General features: G+C 36.1%; 2 protein-coding genes across 2 annotated transcripts in view; one reads left to right on the forward strand and one right to left on the reverse strand.

The window, feature by feature from the left end:
- Positions 1 to 981, reverse strand: part of rec114 (REC114 meiotic recombination protein) — a 9,251-nt gene extending 8,270 nt beyond the window's left edge. The window contains exon 1 of the mRNA XM_067389413.1: positions 841 to 981. Coding sequence (XP_067245514.1) covers positions 841 to 981 — 141 coding nt within the window. The remainder of the gene's footprint in view (positions 1 to 840) is intronic.
- Positions 982 to 3,730: 2,749 nt separating this feature from the next.
- Positions 3,731 to 19,563, forward strand: part of hcn4 (hyperpolarization activated cyclic nucleotide-gated potassium channel 4) — a 106,511-nt gene continuing 90,678 nt past the window's right edge. Inside the window, exon 1 of the mRNA XM_067389473.1 lies at positions 3,731 to 4,398. Within this exon, the coding sequence (XP_067245574.1) occupies positions 3,731 to 4,398 (668 nt within the window). The remainder of the gene's footprint in view (positions 4,399 to 19,563) is intronic.

Consider the following 19,563-nt stretch of genomic DNA (forward strand, 5'->3'; position numbering starts at 1 on the left):
AAAATGCCCTAGGAACCATCCAAAATACCTAGAAACCACCCAAAACACCCTGCATCCACTTAACAACGCCTTAGAAACCATCCAAAACACCCAACATCCATTTAATGATGCCCTAGAAACCTTCCAAAATACCTAGAAACCACCCAAAACACCCAGCATCCATTTAATGATGCCCTAGAAACCTTCCAAAATACATAGAAACCACACAAAACACCCAGCATCCACTTAACAAAGCCTTGGAAACCATCCAAAACACCCACCATCCACTTAACAATGCCCTAGAAACCATCCAAAATGCCTAGCAACCATCCAAAACACCCAACATCCACTTAACAATGCCTTAGAAAACCATCCAAAATACCTAGAAACCATCCAAAACACCCAGCAATCACTTAACAATGCCTTAGAAACCACCCAAAACACCCAGCATCCACTTAACAACGCCCTAGCAACCACCCAGCATCAATAAACAACACACTAGCAATATAGCAACACCAAACATCACTGACAATAATTTATTATAGCAGTAGTTGACAACTACATGAGCAAGCACCACTCACACACTGTCTTTAAACAAATCTATTTTATAATAATTACTGTTTTTATAGTATTACTAGTAGCGCTGTTTTGTTTTATTTTGCCGATTTAATATTGTTCTTTTTTTTCTGAGTTTCGATAAAACAACAGCAAAAACTAACGGTTAAAAACTGTTTTTCCCCTCTTTAATGAATAAGAAAATAAACATATATTCACTTATAAAACGAAATTGTCCTATTTTCCCTTCCGTTGACATACAGGCGGCGGTAAGAGAAAAGGGCGGGACTTTCCCTCACGTCTCACCTTCCACGCGCAGTTACTACCTGAGGACTTGGATTTTGCTTTTCCTTTCGGTAGAAATCGACCGTAGCGACGCAGTTTCCAAACACTTTTGGATATTGTCGTGTCTTTCGAATGTTCTTTGTGTGAAGAATCACTTTCCATGCTCGTGTTTACTTTTTCCACCCGAAATTGAAGCGAGTAAAACTGACAGGCGGAGGCGGAGGAAGGGCGGGGTGGTTGACTGTTACTTTTTCGAATAGTGTACTAGCATGCGTACTACTACTCACAAACTGATGACGCGTTTTAACGGTCATCAATATCGTAAATCCTGCAAAGTTTTATTTTTTATATTTTATTTATTTATTTATTTAATAAACTTTATGTGCTTTTATAACACTATACATTGTATTATATTACCTTTGCATCAAATTACAAAAAAAAGTTTTTGCTCTCTATTTTTTTTTCTTTCTTTTTTAAGAGTTGTGAAAACACAATTGTGGAGGTTTTCTTTTGCTATTTATGCAAAGGGAAACACTAAAAAAATGTTTAATGAAGTCTCTCATTCACTATTATAGAAGTTAACCCAACTATCACGACTTCAGTATCTGAGAAACCTAGAAATGTGACCAGCAGTATGCTATTCTGGGTTCTGGCGGGTTTAAACCGGGTGTGTCTCATACGTTCTGAAAAGTGAAGCCACGGGCTCTTTGATCGCCCCCTGGAGGCTGGATGCAGTACAGGTCATAAACACCGCCCTCTCAATGCAGTCGAATGAGACTTCAGTGAAAACTTAAAAATAAATTCTGCTTCAAATAAAACTTTATGAAAAATGGTTTTGGTCATTTAAGGTAGTTGTTATCACACTGATATATATTCAATTGTTCGTTTTTGTGATGATTTAGATTTTAGCTAGCAATTTGATGCTATAAAAACGGGGCGTGTCGTCATGATTCGAACTTGATTGACAGCTCAGCTTGTCTGAGGACTGTCGGAGCTTCGAGGGGAGATTGAAGATGTATTAACTAACTGTTAATTTTCGATTTCTTTGTTATTTAACACCAACAAAATGAGTTGTTCAGCAGTAAACTGTACTAACCGACCTACAGGATCTGACGGATCACTGAACCTTTTTCTGTAACATTAAATATGGGTGTTATAAGCTAATTAATAAATGTTATTAGTTAAGATAACACACCTAATGTTAACAATGTCGGGAAAAAGCAGGTGATCGTTATCTGGCAGTTACTTATTATTTTTATGGGTATAAAATAATAATTAGCAGGACAAAACTAATGATAGCTTACTCTAATTACAGCAATCGATCTCCTGTAACATTAGTTGAACTTGATTTAAAATGGCAGGACCGTTTCTGACGATTTAGAGTTGTTTCTAGTGGCATATTATATTGATTTTATCTACTGAATTTGCTGTTTTAAAAGTATTATTGCTCTAGAAATAGAATAGCCTATTATTTTATAGGTAGAATTTTAAATTGTATATAATTTTTATAGTCTATTTAAAATACATGAATGATGACGCAGTCGTCTGGGCGGAAGTTTGATATCGCGACTCCGCCTCCGGCTCCACTGACGGTTCCTTCTGCGCATGCCCAGGCTCCAAACTTACGTATTGCGTAACATGTCAGCGCCCATTCGGTCGGCCATTTTGGCTTCAGTTCATTACAATGGAAGGAAGCGACGTCGCGTCGTCCATCTTTTTTTACAGTCTATGGTTTAAACTCACGCAATGTGTAATGTATTTTGGTGCAATATTTAGTTTAATAATGTAATTTATTTAATAATGTTATATTTACAAGTGGCTAATTCATTAAAATTTGAAACATTTTTGAAAACAGATATTTTAAAAAAACAACAAAATGTGTAAAAAGCGGTGGTTTAATTTGTATAAATCCACTTTCCTCAGTGTTATTGACACCTTATACACACAAAAAAATAGTCCTAAATAAAAATATAATAATAATAATAATAATAATCAATGTAATTTTCATCGACAGTAGCATTCTACTTTTACTATTGAAGTATGTACAGTAGTATGCTATTCTGGGTTCTGGCGGGTGTAAACGCCCGCAATGCGCATGCGTTAGGATCGTTAGGCTAGAAAAATTAATGTATTTTGGTGCAGTATTAAGTTAAATAATGTTATTTATTTAACAATGTTATATTTATAAGTGGCTCAGTTGTTAAAATTTGAAACATTTTGGAAAACAGATATTTAAAAATAAAATGTGTAAAAAGCGTGTGGTTTAATTTGTATGGATCCACTTTCCTCAGTGTTATTGACACCTATCACACACACAAAAATAGACCTAAATAAAAAAATATAATAATAATAATCAATGTAATTTTCATTGATAAAGCCATTGTAAATGGTGAGTTTTGTGCGTAAAATAGCCCCAGAAATGCGAATATTGTGTAGCTATATCGTGAGTTTTTTCGCCTAGGTGTCGGGGACACTGAGTGGGTGGGCTGAGCTGCCGCTCTCGCTTCTATGGCAACCCGATAGATCAGCATCACCATATTCACGGGATCAGAGCGACTCGGGACGGCGGAAGGCGGAGATGTCAGCGGTGGATGTGGGTTACTGGATCGCGGGCGTTTGCTTGTGATTGACAGCTGACAGGGATCCTGAGGGTCCGTGACCTCCACGTCCGCGTCCCCCCTCACACGTGACGATTCCTCAGACTTTACGTGCTCGCAGAGCAACACAGTCAGTGCCTTGAAGCTGGAGACCAGTGGATCTGGCGAATTTGGGCAGCCTAATGCGCCGTGGCATGTGCTTGAGCGAAAGACAGGTGACCCTTCAGACTATTCGGGTTCTGTTGGCAATAATTACACCTGTATACTGGATTCATCCGTCACTGAATTGATCGCGCGCCCGCTTCAATGTCATAATGGACAGGTTGCATTCGTCCATGCGTAAAAGGCTCTACAGTTTGCCACAGCACATCGGGCAGAAAGCGTCCATCATGGGTGATGCAGAAGACACCGACAAGGACACCCGGAGGAAGAGCATCCGGATGAAGCCCCTGCCGTCGCCGACCTCCGGCAGAGCCCTCGGGGAGACCAAAAGCGGAGAGTCCGTGATCATGGAGACGGACATCGGGAGACCCGTGAAGACCAGCTCCAACGGGGACTGCCGGAGGTTCCGAGGCAGCCTTTCGTCCATCACCAGTCGGCACGTCCACGACTCGGATGTAGCGGAGGAGAGGCGTCTGATCACGGAGGGAGAAGTGACTCCGAGCGAGGAGAGCCCTCCTGGAGCCGCGGAGCCCGGAGCGCAAGGCGGCGAGGATGCCGCCGGTGCGAGCCAGCAGCATCAGGGACTCCCGGATCAGCAGCAGCCTGGCTTTATAAAGCTGGAAGGCATCGAGCAGATCCTGCCGGACGACGAGAGGTATTATCAAGCGGGCTTCATGCACAGGCAGTTCGGGGCGATGCTGCAGCCCGGGGTCAACAAGTTCTCCCTGAGGATGTTTGGGAGCGAGAAGGCGGTGGAACGGGAGCAGGAACGGGTCAAGTCCGCGGGATTCTGGATTATTCACCCGTACAGTGATTTCAGGTAACAGCTTCTGTGTCCCTCTAAAGCACTGCTCACTTTAGATAGGGATCAGTCAGTGCTGTGGGGGAAATGACTGAGCCAAAACAGCCAAAATGCATGTATCTTAATAATGTCAAACTGAAGAAGGAAAAGGAAAAAGGCTTTAATAAGAGAAGGATGATTGATGCACTTTTGTGTCTTAATATAAAGGTGCATCAATGATGTTTTTTCATATATTTTTAATAGTTATAGTTTTATTTGTGCCATGCATAAAATATCATAAAGCATATATAATTTCACAGAATCAAATGCCACTGACAAATTTGCAGCCAAAAAAGTGCAAAAAATATATTTTTTGTTCTTCGTCTTCCAAATGTGTTTTTACAGCCATTTTGTGTTATTTGAAAGTTATTTGAAATGCCTTGTATTTTAATAATGTCAAACTAGTATTGATGAAGAATAAAATTATATATATATATATATATATATATATATATATATATATATATATATATATATATATATATATAATATATGCTTTAAAGAAAGAAAGGATGATTTATGCACTTCAATCGTCTAAATATAAATGCGAATCAATGATATTTTTATATTAATTTATATTTTTTAATAGTTATAATTTTATTTGTGCCATGCATAAAATATCAGATATCATAAAGAATGTATAATATCACAAAATCAAATGCTGCTGACAAATTTGCAGCCAAAAACGTGCAAAAAAAATAAATAAATAATAATAATATATATATATATATATATATATATATATATATATATATATATATATATATATATATATATACATATATATATATGCTTTAAAGAAAGAAAGGATGATTGATGCACTTCAAGTGTCTAAATATAAAGGTGCATCAGTGATATTTTTATATTTATTTATATATTTTAATAGTTATAGTTTTATTTGTGCTATGCATAAAATATCAGATACCATAATAAAGCATATTTGATGTCACAAAATCAAATGCTGCTGACAAATTTGCAGACAAAAAAAAAAAGTGCAAAAACCATTTATATTTTTTGTTCTTCATCTTCCAAATGTGTTTTTACAGCCATTTTGCAACAAGCCAAGCATACAAGTTATTTGAAATGCCTGGTATCTTAATAATGTAAAACTAATATTGACGAAGTAGAAGAAAATAATACATATACTGATGCACTTTTGTCATGATTAATATTTTCAAGTGTCTAAATATAAAGGAGCATCAATGATATTTTTATTTATTTTTATATTTTTAATAGTTAGTTTTATTTGTGCTATGCATAAAATATCAGATATGATAAAGCATGTATAATGTCACAAAATCAAATGTGCAGCCAAAAGAGTGTAAAAAAAAAAAAAAAAAACATATATTTTTTCTTCTTCTTCCAAATGTGTTTTACAGCCATTTTGCAACAAGCCGAAGCTCTCCCAGCTGACAGTAGAAGTGCATTAGAGCTGCTTGAATTTTCAACGAAATCCAGACACTCTCTCTCTTTATTCATTAAGAAGTGTCCTTGGGGATGACATTGACTCTATATGATTTGATATGTTCAGCCTGTTAATAATACCACACCGGTTTGCCTCGGGCTTCATTTGTGATGATATGAGTGAACGCAGAAACAGATTCATGCTGTGGTCATGACACCATTCATAAAAAGCAAACATTAGTCATATATTTATTATTATACTATGCTCAGGTCTAATGGGATAAATGCATATTCACATATACGCCTGGATGTCTGTGATTGGGTTGAATTTACACACTATTTTCATTCATAAATGGGTATAAGGAGTGCAGGGTTAACAGCAAACCCAACCCCCTCCGGAGACTCGACTGCTGTTTGCCTTGTTTACCTATTGATCTTGAGAAGATGCTTTTATTCTGCTCGACATTATGAGATTGCAGCGTTGTTCCTGGAGGATATGAAAGGCGGTGTGGGAATAGACTGATATAATATTGTGTGTCTGTGCTGAGAGAGGAAGTTTATTCTTTTGTTGTCATCAGCGCTTTGTTTTATAATTGAAAGTTACGCAGCTAGGGAGACGATGTAATTTGAGTTAAATAATCTGAAAGACTTCAGAATTAAAATTTCCTGATAATTTACTCACCCCCATGTCATCCAAGATGATTATGTCTTTCTTTCTTCAGTCGAAAAGAAATGAAGAAAACTTCACTGGGGTTCAACGGGTTGAAGGTCCAAATGTCAGTTTCAGTGCAGCTTCAAAGAGCTCTACATGATCCCAGACGAGGAATAAGAGTCTTATCTACAGAAACCATCGGCCATTTTCTAAAAAAAATAAAAAATAACATACTTTTTAACCACAAATGCTCGTCTTGCACTGCTCTGTGATGCTCCACGCATGACGTAATCATGTTGGAAAGGTCATGTCTTAGTTTTTGCACGTTTGCTTTGTAAACACTGGATCGGTACTTCCATCTACGTCATGCATGACCTTTCCAACATGATTACGTCATGCGTGGAGCATCACAGAGCAGTGCAAGATGAGCATTTGTGCTTAAAAAGTATGTTATTTTTTATTTTTTTTAGAAAATGGCCGATGGTTTCTGTAGATAAGACTCTTATTCCTCGTCTGGGATCATGTAGAGCTCTTTGAAGCTGCACTGAAACTGACATTTGGACCGTTGAACCCCAGTGAAGTCCACTATATGGAGAAAAATCCTGGAATGTTTTCCTCACAAAAAACCATCTTGGATGACATGGGGGTTAGTAAATTATCAGGAAATTTTCATTCTGAAGTGAACTAATCCTTTAAAGGAATATACAATCTCCCCACAAAATGAAAGTTCTGTCAATATTTACTCTCTTTTTTTGAAGAACATCTCTTCAGCTTATTATAGATAATGTTCCCATCTGCCAAAGCTGTGACATCTCATTTGTTCGCTGTATTAGAACCAGCACTGTTTTGGCGTCAATGACCTGCAAAGCAGCGTTTTTGAATCTGAATGAGATTGTGAATGAGATTTCAGAGCTTCGGTGGAAGGGAAGATTATTATGGAAAAGACCTGCGTAAAGACTCTCTAATAACAGCGTGAGGGCATATAAATAGTGACATTTTTGCCTGAAATATTCCTTTAAGCACACTGATCTTTCATAGCCATGCTGGTGTTCTCCACATTGTTGATAATAGTATCATCGCTTCTCTCCCTCTGAACACAATAGACTGAATTTCCAGCGCTGATTACAGGCCTAATCTCCTCCTGAATATACCTCTGTAATTATCACAGCAAGGTCACACACCAGAGCATCATTACAGAAGATAAAGACCACACAGGATTCTTCAGACCGAGGCTGGGATATTTCACTGACCCCCCTATTCATTCTGTAGGTCTGTTCCTAAACCTAGTGAGCTGCTTTGCTCATTAAGCAGCTACCTTTTAAGTCAGCATCCTCTTAGAAGAGAGTTTTGGAAGCGGTTCTTGTGATGCGCGCCACACTAAACAGCACTGTTAACTTGAAGCACAACAAGAGATGTGAGATGATGATAGAGTTTAATATTTAAAGTGAAGCTGAAGTTGTGACCCATATCCGAGTGAAACGGCTTCACAAACAAGAACAAATGTTGGCGCTGGGCTTGATTTTGTCTGTGGGGAATTGATTGGATGGTTGTGGTTTGCTATTGGTGGATCTCATGTGAGTGACAGGTTGAAGAGAAGAGATGTCACTGCAAGAGGGAGGGGAAGTTATTCAACCCAATCACTGGGTTAAAATAACAAAAACAACCCAATCATTAAGTTAAAATAACAAAAAACAACCCAATCATTGGTTTAAAACAACCCGATCGCTGGGTTAAAACAACAAAAACAACCCCGATGTTGGGTTAAAACAACAAAAACAACCCAATCACTGGGTTAAAATAACAAAAATAACCCAATCATTGGGTTAAAACAACCCGATCGCTAAGTTAAAACAACAAAAACAACCCATTCACTGGGTTAAAACAACCCAATCATTAGGTAAAAACAACCCAATCGTTGGGTTAAAACAACTTAAACTTAAAACAACCCAATCACTGGGATAAAACAACAAAAACAACCCAATTGCTGGTTTAAAACAACCCAATCGCTGGGTTAAAACAACAAAAACAACCCGATTGTTGGGTTAAAACAACCCGATCACTGGGTTAAAACAACAAAAACAACCCAATCGTTGGGTTAAAACAACCTAGGGTTAAAACAACCCAATCATTGGGTTAAAACAACAAAAACAACCCAATCGCTGGGTTAAAACAACCTAGGGTTAAAACAACCCAATCGTTAGGTTAAAACAACCTAGGGTTAAAACAACCTAGGGTTAAAACAACCCAATCACTGGGATATAACAACAAAAACAACTTAATCGCTGTGTTAAAACAACCTAGGGTTAAAACAACCCAATCACTGGGATAAAACAACAAAAACAACCCAATTATTGGTTTAAAACAACCCAATCGCTGGATTAAAACAACAAAAACATCCCAATTGTTGGGTTAAAACAACCTAGGGTTAAAACAACCCAATCGTTAGGTTAAAACAACCGAGGGTTAAAACAACCTAGGGTTAAAACAACCCAATCACTGGGATAAAACAACAAAAACAACCCAATTATTGGTTTAAAACAACCCAATCGCTGGATTAAAACAACAAAAACATCCCAATTGTTGGGTTAAAACAACCCAAATCGCTGGGTTAAAACAACAAAAACAACACAGATGTTGGGTTAAAACAACAAAAACAACTCAATAGTTGGGTTAAAACAACCTAGGGTTAAAAACAACCCAATCATTGGGTTAAAACAACCCGATTGCTGGGTTAAAACAACAAAAACAACCCAATTGTTGGGTTAAAACAACAAAAACAACCCAATCACTGGGTTAAAACAACCCAATCATTAGGTTAAAACAACCCAATCACTGGGTTAAAACAACAAAACAACCTAATCGCTGGTTTAAAACAACCCAATCGCTGGGTTAAAACAACCTAGGGTTAAAACAACCCAATTGCTGGGTTAAAACAACAAAAACAACCCAATTGTTGGGTTAAAACAACAAAAACAACCCAATCACTGGGTTAAAACAACCCAATCATTAGGTTAAAACAACCCAATCACTGGGTTAAAACAACAAAACAACCTAATCGCTGGTTTAAAACAACCCAATCGCTGGGTTAAAACAACCCAATCACTGGGATAAAACAACAAAAACAACCCAATCGCTGGGTTTGTCCATTTTCAGTTCAACTTGGGATGTTTTTAACCCAGTATTTTTTAGAGTGTACAGTAGTTTATTTATTTTGTTTATTTATTGTATTTCATGCACATTGGTAATTCAAAGCGCTTGACAAAAAATCATGAAAAGGGGCAAGAGAAATAAAAAAAAAAAAAATACAATTTTAAAATACCTTAAAAAGAAATTAGAAGAAAAGCTAAAAGTATTATCATTTTAGTAGTTAATCAAATATAATTTCCAAATATTTTTAAGCAATATCACACAAGACAGAGTGCTCTATGTGCTCAGAGCAATATGTTACATTACTTTTGGCACCTTAAAATGCTGTCTAGGTAGTCCACTCACTAGGTTTTGGAACAGAGCTGATCTGGTCCCTCCCTCTATGGCATCAGCTCATTCCTTACACAATACACTCCAAAATCCTCTTCTGTTTAGCGTGTCATCCACCATATATTTATCTTGTCATGCTCTTAAAGTACTTGCGATGCTCTCCCATTGCAGTATCTGTTCTCAAGTCATTGAGCAGAGACAGATTTGCCGCGGTCTCCTCTCATAACTGGCTTTGGAAAAAGACAAATGAAGGAAGTTTTGCATCAGAGGTGGCTCATGTCTGCTGTTGCGTAATGGGCATGTAATTAGTGTGATGCCGTGTGCATAAAAATGAACCCCTGTAGTAGCTGCACTTAAACCCGGTGACTCTGTGATTATGAAACCTGCAATTAAAATCCTTTATGTCTCCATCCATCCGTATGCACAGATTTATCCGTATCACTGTAATTCAGTCATTCAACTGATGCCTTCGCCCCTTCCACACGGGTCACACGCAACGGATTCGGTGATCAGCGCAGATCAGACGCTCACCGGCTCTATGAGCGAGATGCGCTTCTGCAAACTTCATAGAAGACAGTGACCGCAGTAATTGAAATGTTGAAAAGCAGTGGTGCATCTAAAGGCAAGCTCACACTACACAACTTTTTGCTGGATTTTGCTATTGCAGAAAGATTTCCAAGGTCTCCGACAAAGCCCCCGGATCACGGCTCGTTGTGGCTACTGATACTTGTTAAATATGAGCAGGTCTCAAGCAATCATTGACGCTGCAATATTTTCAGGCCTGTTTGATATTATTGGCACGTGGTCTTGTAGTGTGTGCAATGCAACAACAATGTGGAACTAATCCAGCCAATCACTATGGAAGCTTGTTTCCACCATGAAATAAAATTATAAAAGGTAATTGTGACTTTTTATCTCATAATTCTGACTTTTTCTTCTCAAAATTGCGAGAAATAAACTCACAGTTGTGTCTTATAAAGTCAGAATTGCCTGAAAAACTCACAATTGCATCTTATAAAGTCAGTATTGCATGATACAAACTTGCAATTGCGTCTTATAAAGTCAGTATTGCGTGATAAACGTGCAGTTGCGTCTTATAAAGTCAGTATTGCATGATAAACGTGCAGTTGCGTCTTATAAAGTCAGTATTGCGTGATAAACGTGCAGTTGCGTCTTATAAAGTCAGTATTGCGTGATAAACGTGCAGTTGCGTCTTATAAAGTCAGTATTGCATGATAAACGTGCAGTTGCGTCTTATAAAGTCAGTATTGCGTGATAAACGTGCAGTTGCGTCTTATAAAGTCAGTATTGCATGATAAACGTGCAGTTGCGTCTTATAAAGTCAGTATTGCGTGATAAACGTGCAGTTGCGTCTTATAAAGTCAGTATTGCGTGATAAACGTGCAGTTGCGTCTTATAAAGTCAGTATTGCGTGATAAACGTGCAGTTGCGTCTTATAAAGTCAGTATTGCGTGATACAAACTTGCAATTGCGTCTTATAAAGTCAGTATTGCATGATACAAACTTGCAATTGCGTCTTATAAAGTCAGTATTGCATGATAAACGTGCAGTTGCGTCTTATAAAGTCAGTATTGCGTGATACAAACTTGCAATTGCGTCTCATAAAGTCAGTATTGCGTGATACAAACTTGCAATTGCGTCTTATAAAGTCAGTATTGCATGATAAACGTGCAGTTGCATCTTATAAAGTCAGTATTGCGTGATACAAACTTGCAATTGCGTCTTATAAAGTCAGTATTGCGTGATACAAACTTGCAATTGCGTCTTATAAAGTCAGTATTGCATGATAAACGTGCAGTTGCATCTTATAAAGTCAGTATTGCGTGATACAAACTTGCAATTGCGTCTCATAAAGTCAGTATTGCGTGATACAAACTTGCAATTGCGTCTTATAAAGTCAGTATTGCATGATAAACGTGCAGTTGCATCTTATAAAGTCAGTATTGCGTGATACAAACTTGCAATTGCGTCTCATAAAGTCAGTATTGCGTGATACAAACTTGCAATTGCATCTTATAAAGTCAGTATTGCGTGATACAAACTTGCAATTGCGTCTTATAAAGTCAGTATTGCATGATACAAACTTGCAATTGCGTCTTATAAAGTCAGTATTGCATGATACAAACTTGCAATTGCGTCTTATAAAGTCAGTATTGCATGATAAACGTGCAGTTGCATCTTATAAAGTCAGTATTGCGTGATACAAACTTGCAATTGCATCTTATAAAGTCAGTATTGCGTGATACAAACTTGCAATTGCGTCTTATAAAGTCAGTATTGCATGATAAACGTGCAGTTGCATCTTATAAAGTCAGTATTGCGTGATACAAACTTGCAATTGCATCTTATAAAGTCAGTATTGCGTGATACAAACTTGCAATTGCATCTTATAAAGTCAGTATTGCGTGATACAAACTTGCAATTGCGTCTTATAAAGTCAGTATTGCATGATACAAACTTGCAATTGTGTCTTATAAAGTCAGTATTGCGTGATACAAACTTGCAATTGCATCTTATAAAGTCAGTATTGCGTGATACAAACTTGCAGTTGCGTCTTATAAAGTCAGTATTGCGTGATACAAACTTGCAATTGCATCTTATAAAGTCAGTATTGCGTGATACAAACTTGCAATTGTGTCTTATAAAGTCAGTATTGCGTGATACAAACTTGCAATTGCATCTTATAAAGTCAGTATTGCGTGATACAAACTTGCAGTTGCGTCTTATAAAGTCAGTATTGCGTGATACAAACTTGCAATTGCGTCTTATAAAGTCAGTATTGCATGATACAAACTTGCAATTGTGTCTTATAAAGTCAGTATTGCGTGATACAAACTTGCAATTGCATCTTATAAAGTCAGTATTGCGTGATACAAACTTGCAGTTGCGTCTTATAAAGTCAGTATTGCCTGATACAAACTTGCAATTGCATCTTATAAAGTCAGTATTGCGTGATACAAACTTGCAGTTGCGTCTTATAAAGTCAGTATTGCCTGATACAAACTTGCAATTGCGTCTTATAAAGTCAGTATTGCCTGATACAAACTTGCAATTGCATCTTATAAAGTCAGTATTGCATGATACAAACTTGCAATTGCATCTTATAAAGTCAGTATTGCATGATACAAACTTGCAATTGCATCTTATAAAGTCAGTATTGCATGATACAAACTTGCAATTGCGTCTTATAAAGTCAGTATTGCATGATACAAACTTGCAATTGCATCTTATAAAGTCAGTATTGCATGATACAAACTTGCAATTGCGTCTTATAAAGTCAGTATTGCATGATACAAACTTGCAATTGCGTCTTATAAAGTCAGTATTGCATGATACAAACTTGCAATTGCATCTTATAAAGTCAGTATTGCCTGATACAAACTTGCAATTGCATCTTATAAAGTCAGTATTGCATGATACAAACTTGCAATTGCATCTTATAAAGTCAGTATTGCATGATACAAACTTGCAATTGCGTCTTATAAAGTCAGTATTGCATGATACAAACTTGCAATTGCATCTTATAAAGTCAGTATTGCATGATACAAACTTGCAATTGCGTCTTATAAAGTCAGTATTGCATGATATAAACTTGCAATTGCGTCTTATAAAGTCAGTATTGCATGATACAAACTTGCAATTGCATCTTATAAAGTCAGTATTGCATGATACAAACTTGCAATTGCATCTTATAAAGTCAGTATTGCATGATACAAACTTGCAATTGCATCTTATAAAGTCAGTATTGCATGATACAAACTTGCAATTGCATCTTATAAAGTCAGTATTGCATGATACAAACTTGCAATTGCATCTTATAAAGTCAGTATTGCATGATACAAACTTGCAATTGCATCTTATAAAGTCAGTATTGCATGATACAATCTTGCAATTGCGTCTTATAAAGTCAGTATTGCCTGATACAAACTTGCAATTGCATCTTATAAAGTCAGTATTGCATGATACAAACTTGCAATTGCATCTTATAAAGTCAGTATTGCGTGATACAAACTTGCAGTTGCGTCTTATAAAGTCAGTATTGCATGATACAAACTTGCAATTGCGTCTTATAAAGTCAGTATTGCATGATACAAACTTGCAATTGCGTCTTATAAAGTCAGTATTGCATGATACAAACTTGCAATTGCGTCTTATAAAGTCAGTATTGCATGATACAAACTTGCAATTGCGTCTTATAAAGTCAGTATTGCATGATACAAACTTGCAATTGCGTCTTATAAAGTCAGTATTGCATGATACAAACTTGCAATTGCATCTTATAAAGTCAGTATTGCATGATACAAACTTGCAGTTGCGTCTTATAAAGTCAGTATTGCCTGATACAAACTTGCAATTGCGTCTTATAAAGTCAGTATTGCGTGATACAAACTTGCAGTTGCGTCTTATAAAGTCAGTATTGCCTGATACAAACTTGCAATTGCGTCTTATAAAGTCAGTATTGCCTGATACAAACTTGCAATTGCATCTTATAAAGTCAGTATTGCATGATATAAACTTGCAATTGCGTCTTATAAAGTCAGTATTGCATGATACAAACTTGCAATTGCATCTTATAAAGTCAGTATTGCATGATACAAACTTGCAATTGCATCTTATAAAGTCAGTATTGCATGATACAAACTTGCAATTGCATCTTATAAAGTCAGTATTGCATGATACAAACTTGCAATTGCATCTTATAAAGTCAGTATTGCATGATACAAACTTGCAATTGCATCTTATAAAGTCAGTATTGCATGATAAACGTGCAGTTGCGTCTTATAAAGTCAGTATTGCCTGATACAAACTTGCAATTGCATCTTATAAAGTCAGTATTGCATGATACAAACTTGCAATTGCATCTTATAAAGTCAGTATTGCGTGATACAAACTTGCAATTGCGTCTTATAAAGTCAGTATTGCATGATACAAATTTGCAATTGCGTCTTATAAAGTCAGTATTGCATGATACAAACTTGCAATTGCGTCTTATAAAGTCAGTATTGCATGATACAAACTTGCAATTGCGTCTTATAAAGTCAGTATTGCATGATACAAACTTGCAATTGCGTCTTATAAAGTCAGTATTGCATGATACAAACTTGCAATTGCGTCTTATAAAGTCAGTATTGCATGATACAAACTTGCAATTGTGTCTTATAAAGTCAGTATTGCGTGATACAAACTTGCAATTGCATCTTATAAAGTCAGTATTGCGTGATACAAACTTGCAGTTGCGTCTTATAAAGTCAGTATTGCATGATACAAACTTGCAGTTGCGTCTTATAAAGTCAGTATTGCGTGATACAAACTTGCAGTTGCGTCTTATAAAGTCAGTATTGCATGATACAAACTTGCAGTTGCGTCTTATAAAGTCAGTATTGCATGATAAACTTGCAGTTGCGTCTTATAAAGTCAGTATTGCGTGATACAAACTTGCAATTGCGTCTTATAAAGTCTGTCTTGCATGATACAAACTTGCAATTGCGTCTTATAAAGTCAGTATTGCGTGATACAAACTTGCAGTTGCGTCTTATAAAGTCAGTATTGCGTGATACAAACTTGCAATTGCGTCTTATAAAGTCAGTATTGCGTGATACAAACTTGCAGTTGCGTCTTATAAAGTCAGTATTGCCTGATACAAACTTGCAATTGCATCTTATAAAGTCAGTATTGCATGATACAAACTTGCAATTGCATCTTATAAAGTCAGTATTGCGTGATACAAACTTGCAATTGCGTCTTATAAAGTCAGTATTGCATGATACAAACTTGCAATTGCATCTTATAAAGTCAGTATTGCATGATACAAACTTGCAATTGCATCTTATAAAGTCAGTATTGCATGATACAAACTTGCAATTGCATCTTATAAAGTCAGTATTGCATGATACAAACTTGCAATTGCATCTTATAAAGTCAGTATTGCATGATAAACGTGCAGTTGCGTCTTATAAAGTCAGTATTGCATGATACAAACTTGCAATTGCATCTTATAAAGTCAGTATTGCATGATACAAACTTGCAATTGCATCTTATAAAGTCAGTATTGCGTGATACAAACTTGCAGTTGCGTCTTATAAAGTCAGTATTGCATGATACAAACTTGCAGTTGCGTCTTATAAAGTCAGTATTGCCTGATACAAACTTGCAATTGCGTCTTATAAAGTCAGTATTGCGTGATACAAACTTGCAGTTGCGTCTTATAAAGTCAGTATTGCGTGATACAAACTTGCAGTTGCGTCTTATAAAGTCAGTATTGCCTGATACAAACTTGCAATTGCATCTTATAAAGTCAGTATTGCATGATACAAACTTGCAATTGCATCTTATAAAGTCAGTATTGCGTGATACAAACTTGCAGTTGCGTCTTATAAAGTCAGTATTGCGTGATACAAACTTGCAATTGCGTCTTATAAAGTCAGTATTGCATGATACAAACTTGCAATTGCGTCTTATAAAGTCAGTATTGCGTGATACAAACTTGCAGTTGCGTCTTATAAAGTCAGTATTGCCTGATACAAACTTGCAATTGCGTCTTATAAAGTCAGTATTGCCTGATACAAACTTGCAATTGCATCTTATAAAGTCAGTATTGCATGATACAAACTTGCAATTGCATCTTATAAAGTCAGTATTGCCTGATACAAACTTGCAGTTGCGTCTTATAAAGTCAGTATTGCCTGATACAAACTTGCAGTTGCGTCTTATAAAGTCAGTATTGCATGATACAAACTTGCAATTGCATCTTATAAAGTCAGTATTGCATGATACAAACTTGCAATTGCGTCTTATAAAGTCAGTATTGCATGATACAAACTTGCAATTGCATCTTATAAAGTCAGTATTGCATGATACAAACTTGCAATTGCATCTTATAAAGTCAGTATTGCATGATACAAACTTGCAATTGCATCTTATAAAGTCAGTATTGCATGATACAAACTTGCAATTGCATCTTATAAAGTCAGTATTGCATGATACAAACTTGCAATTGCATATTATAAAGTCAGTATTGCATGATACAAACTTGCAATTGCATCTTATAAAGTCAGTATTGCATGATACAAACTTGCAATTGCGTCTTATAAAGTCAGTATTGCATGATACAAACTTGCAATTGCATCTTATAAAGTCAGTATTGCATGATAAACGTGCAGTTGCGTCTTATAAAGTCAGTATTGCCTGATACAAACTTGCAATTGCGTCTTATAAAGTCAGTATTGCCTGATACAAACTTGCAATTGCATCTTATAAAGTCAGTATTGCATGATACAAACTTGCAATTGCATCTTATAAAGTCAGTATTGCCTGATACAAACTTGCAGTTGCGTCTTATAAAGTCAGTATTGCATGATACAAACTTGCAGTTGCATCTTATAAAGTCAGTATTGCATGATACAAACTTGCAATTGCATCTTATAAAGTCAGTATTGCGTGATACAAACTTGCAATTGCATCTTATAAAGTCAGTATTGCATGATACAAACTTGCAATTGCATCTTATAAAGTCAGTATTGCATGATACAAACTTGCAATTGCGTCTTATAAAGTCAGTATTGCATGATACAAACTTGCAATTGCATCTTATAAAGTCAGTATTGCATGATAAACGTGCAGTTGCGTCTTATAAAGTCAGTATTGCCTGATACAAACTTGCAATTGCGTCTTATAAAGTCAGTATTGCCTGATACAAACTTGCAATTGCATCTTATAAAGTCAGTATTGCATGATACAAACTTGCAATTGCATCTTATAAAGTCAGTATTGCCTGATACAAACTTGCAGTTGCGTCTTATAAAGTCAGTATTGCATGATACAAACTTGCAGTTGCGTCTTATAAAGTCAGTATTGCATGATACAAACTTGCAATTGCGTCTTATAAAGTCAGTATTGCATGATACAAACTTGCAATTGCATCTTATAAAGTCAGTATTGCATGATACAAACTTGCAATTGCATCTTATAAAGTCAGTATTGCATGATACAAACTTGCAATTGCATCTTATAAAGTCAGTATTGCATGATACAAACTTGCAATTGCATCTTATAAAGTCAGTATTGCATGATACAAACTTGCAATTGCATCTTATAAAGTCAGTATTGCATGATACAAACTTGCAGTTGCGTCTTATAAAGTCAGTATTGCATGATACAAACTTGCAATTGCGTCTTATAAAGTCAGTATTGCATGATACAAACTTGCAATTGCATCTTATAAAGTCAGTATTGCATGATACAAACTTGCAATTGCGTCTTATAAAGTCAGTATTGCATGATACAAACTTGCAATTGCATCTTATAAAGTCAGTATTGCATGATACAAACTTGCAATTGCGTCTTATAAAGTCAGTATTGCATGATACAAACTTGCAATTGCGTCTTATAAAGTCAGTATTGCATGATACAAACTTGCAATTGCGTCTTATAAAGTCAGTATTGCATGATACAAACTTGCAATTGCGTCTTATAAAGTCAGTATTGCATGATACAAACTTGCAATTGCGTCTTATAAAGTCAGTATTGCATGATACAAACTTGCAATTGCGTCTTATAAAGTCAGTATTGCATGATACAAACTTGCAATTGCGTCTTATAAAGTCAGTATTGCATGATACAAACTTGCAATTGCATCTTATAAAGTCAGTATTGCATGATACAAACTTGCAATTGCGTCTTATAAAGTCAGTATTGCATGATACAAACTTGCAATTGCATCTTATAAAGTCAGTATTGCATGATACAAACTTGCAATTGCATCTTATAAAGTCAGTATTGCATGATACAAACTTGCAATTGCGTCTTATAAAGTCAGTATTGCATGATACAAACTTGCAATTGCGTCTTATAAAGTCAGTATTGCATGATACAAACTTGCAATTGCGTCTTATAAAGTCAGTATTGCATGATACAAACTTGCAATTGCATCTTATAAAGTCAGTATTGCATGATACAAACTTGCAATTGCATCTTATAAAGTCAGTATTGCATGATACAAACTTGCAATTGCGTCTTATAAAGTCAGTATTGCATGATACAAACTTGCAATTGCGTCTTATAAAGTCAGTATTGCATGATACAAACTTGCAATTGAGTCTTATAAAGTCAGTATTGCGTGACAAACCTGCAATTGCGTCTTATAAAGTCAGTATTGCCTGATACAATCTTGCAATTGCGTCTTATAAAGTCAGTATTGCATGATACAATCTTGCAATTGCATCTTATAAAGTCAGTATTGCGTGACAAACCTGCAATTGCGTCTTATAAAGTCAGTATTGCCTGATACAAACTTGCAATTGTGTCTTATAAAGTCAGTATTGCGTGACAAACCTGCAATTGCGTCTTATAAAGTCAGTATTGCCTGATACAATCTTGCAATTGCGTCTTATAAAGTCAGTATTGCATGATACAAACTTGCAATTGCGTCTTATAAAGTCAGTATTGCATGATACAAACTTGCAGTTGCGTCTTATAAAGTCAGTATTGCGTGATACAAACTTGCAATTGCGTCTTATAAAGTCAGTATTGCATGATACAATCTTGCAATTGTGTCTTATAAAGTCAGTATTGCGTGACAAACCTGCAATTGC

Source organism: Chanodichthys erythropterus, chromosome 7, assembly GCF_024489055.1.
Source record: "Chanodichthys erythropterus isolate Z2021 chromosome 7, ASM2448905v1, whole genome shotgun sequence".
Lineage (NCBI taxonomy): Eukaryota > Metazoa > Chordata > Actinopteri > Cypriniformes > Xenocyprididae > Chanodichthys > Chanodichthys erythropterus.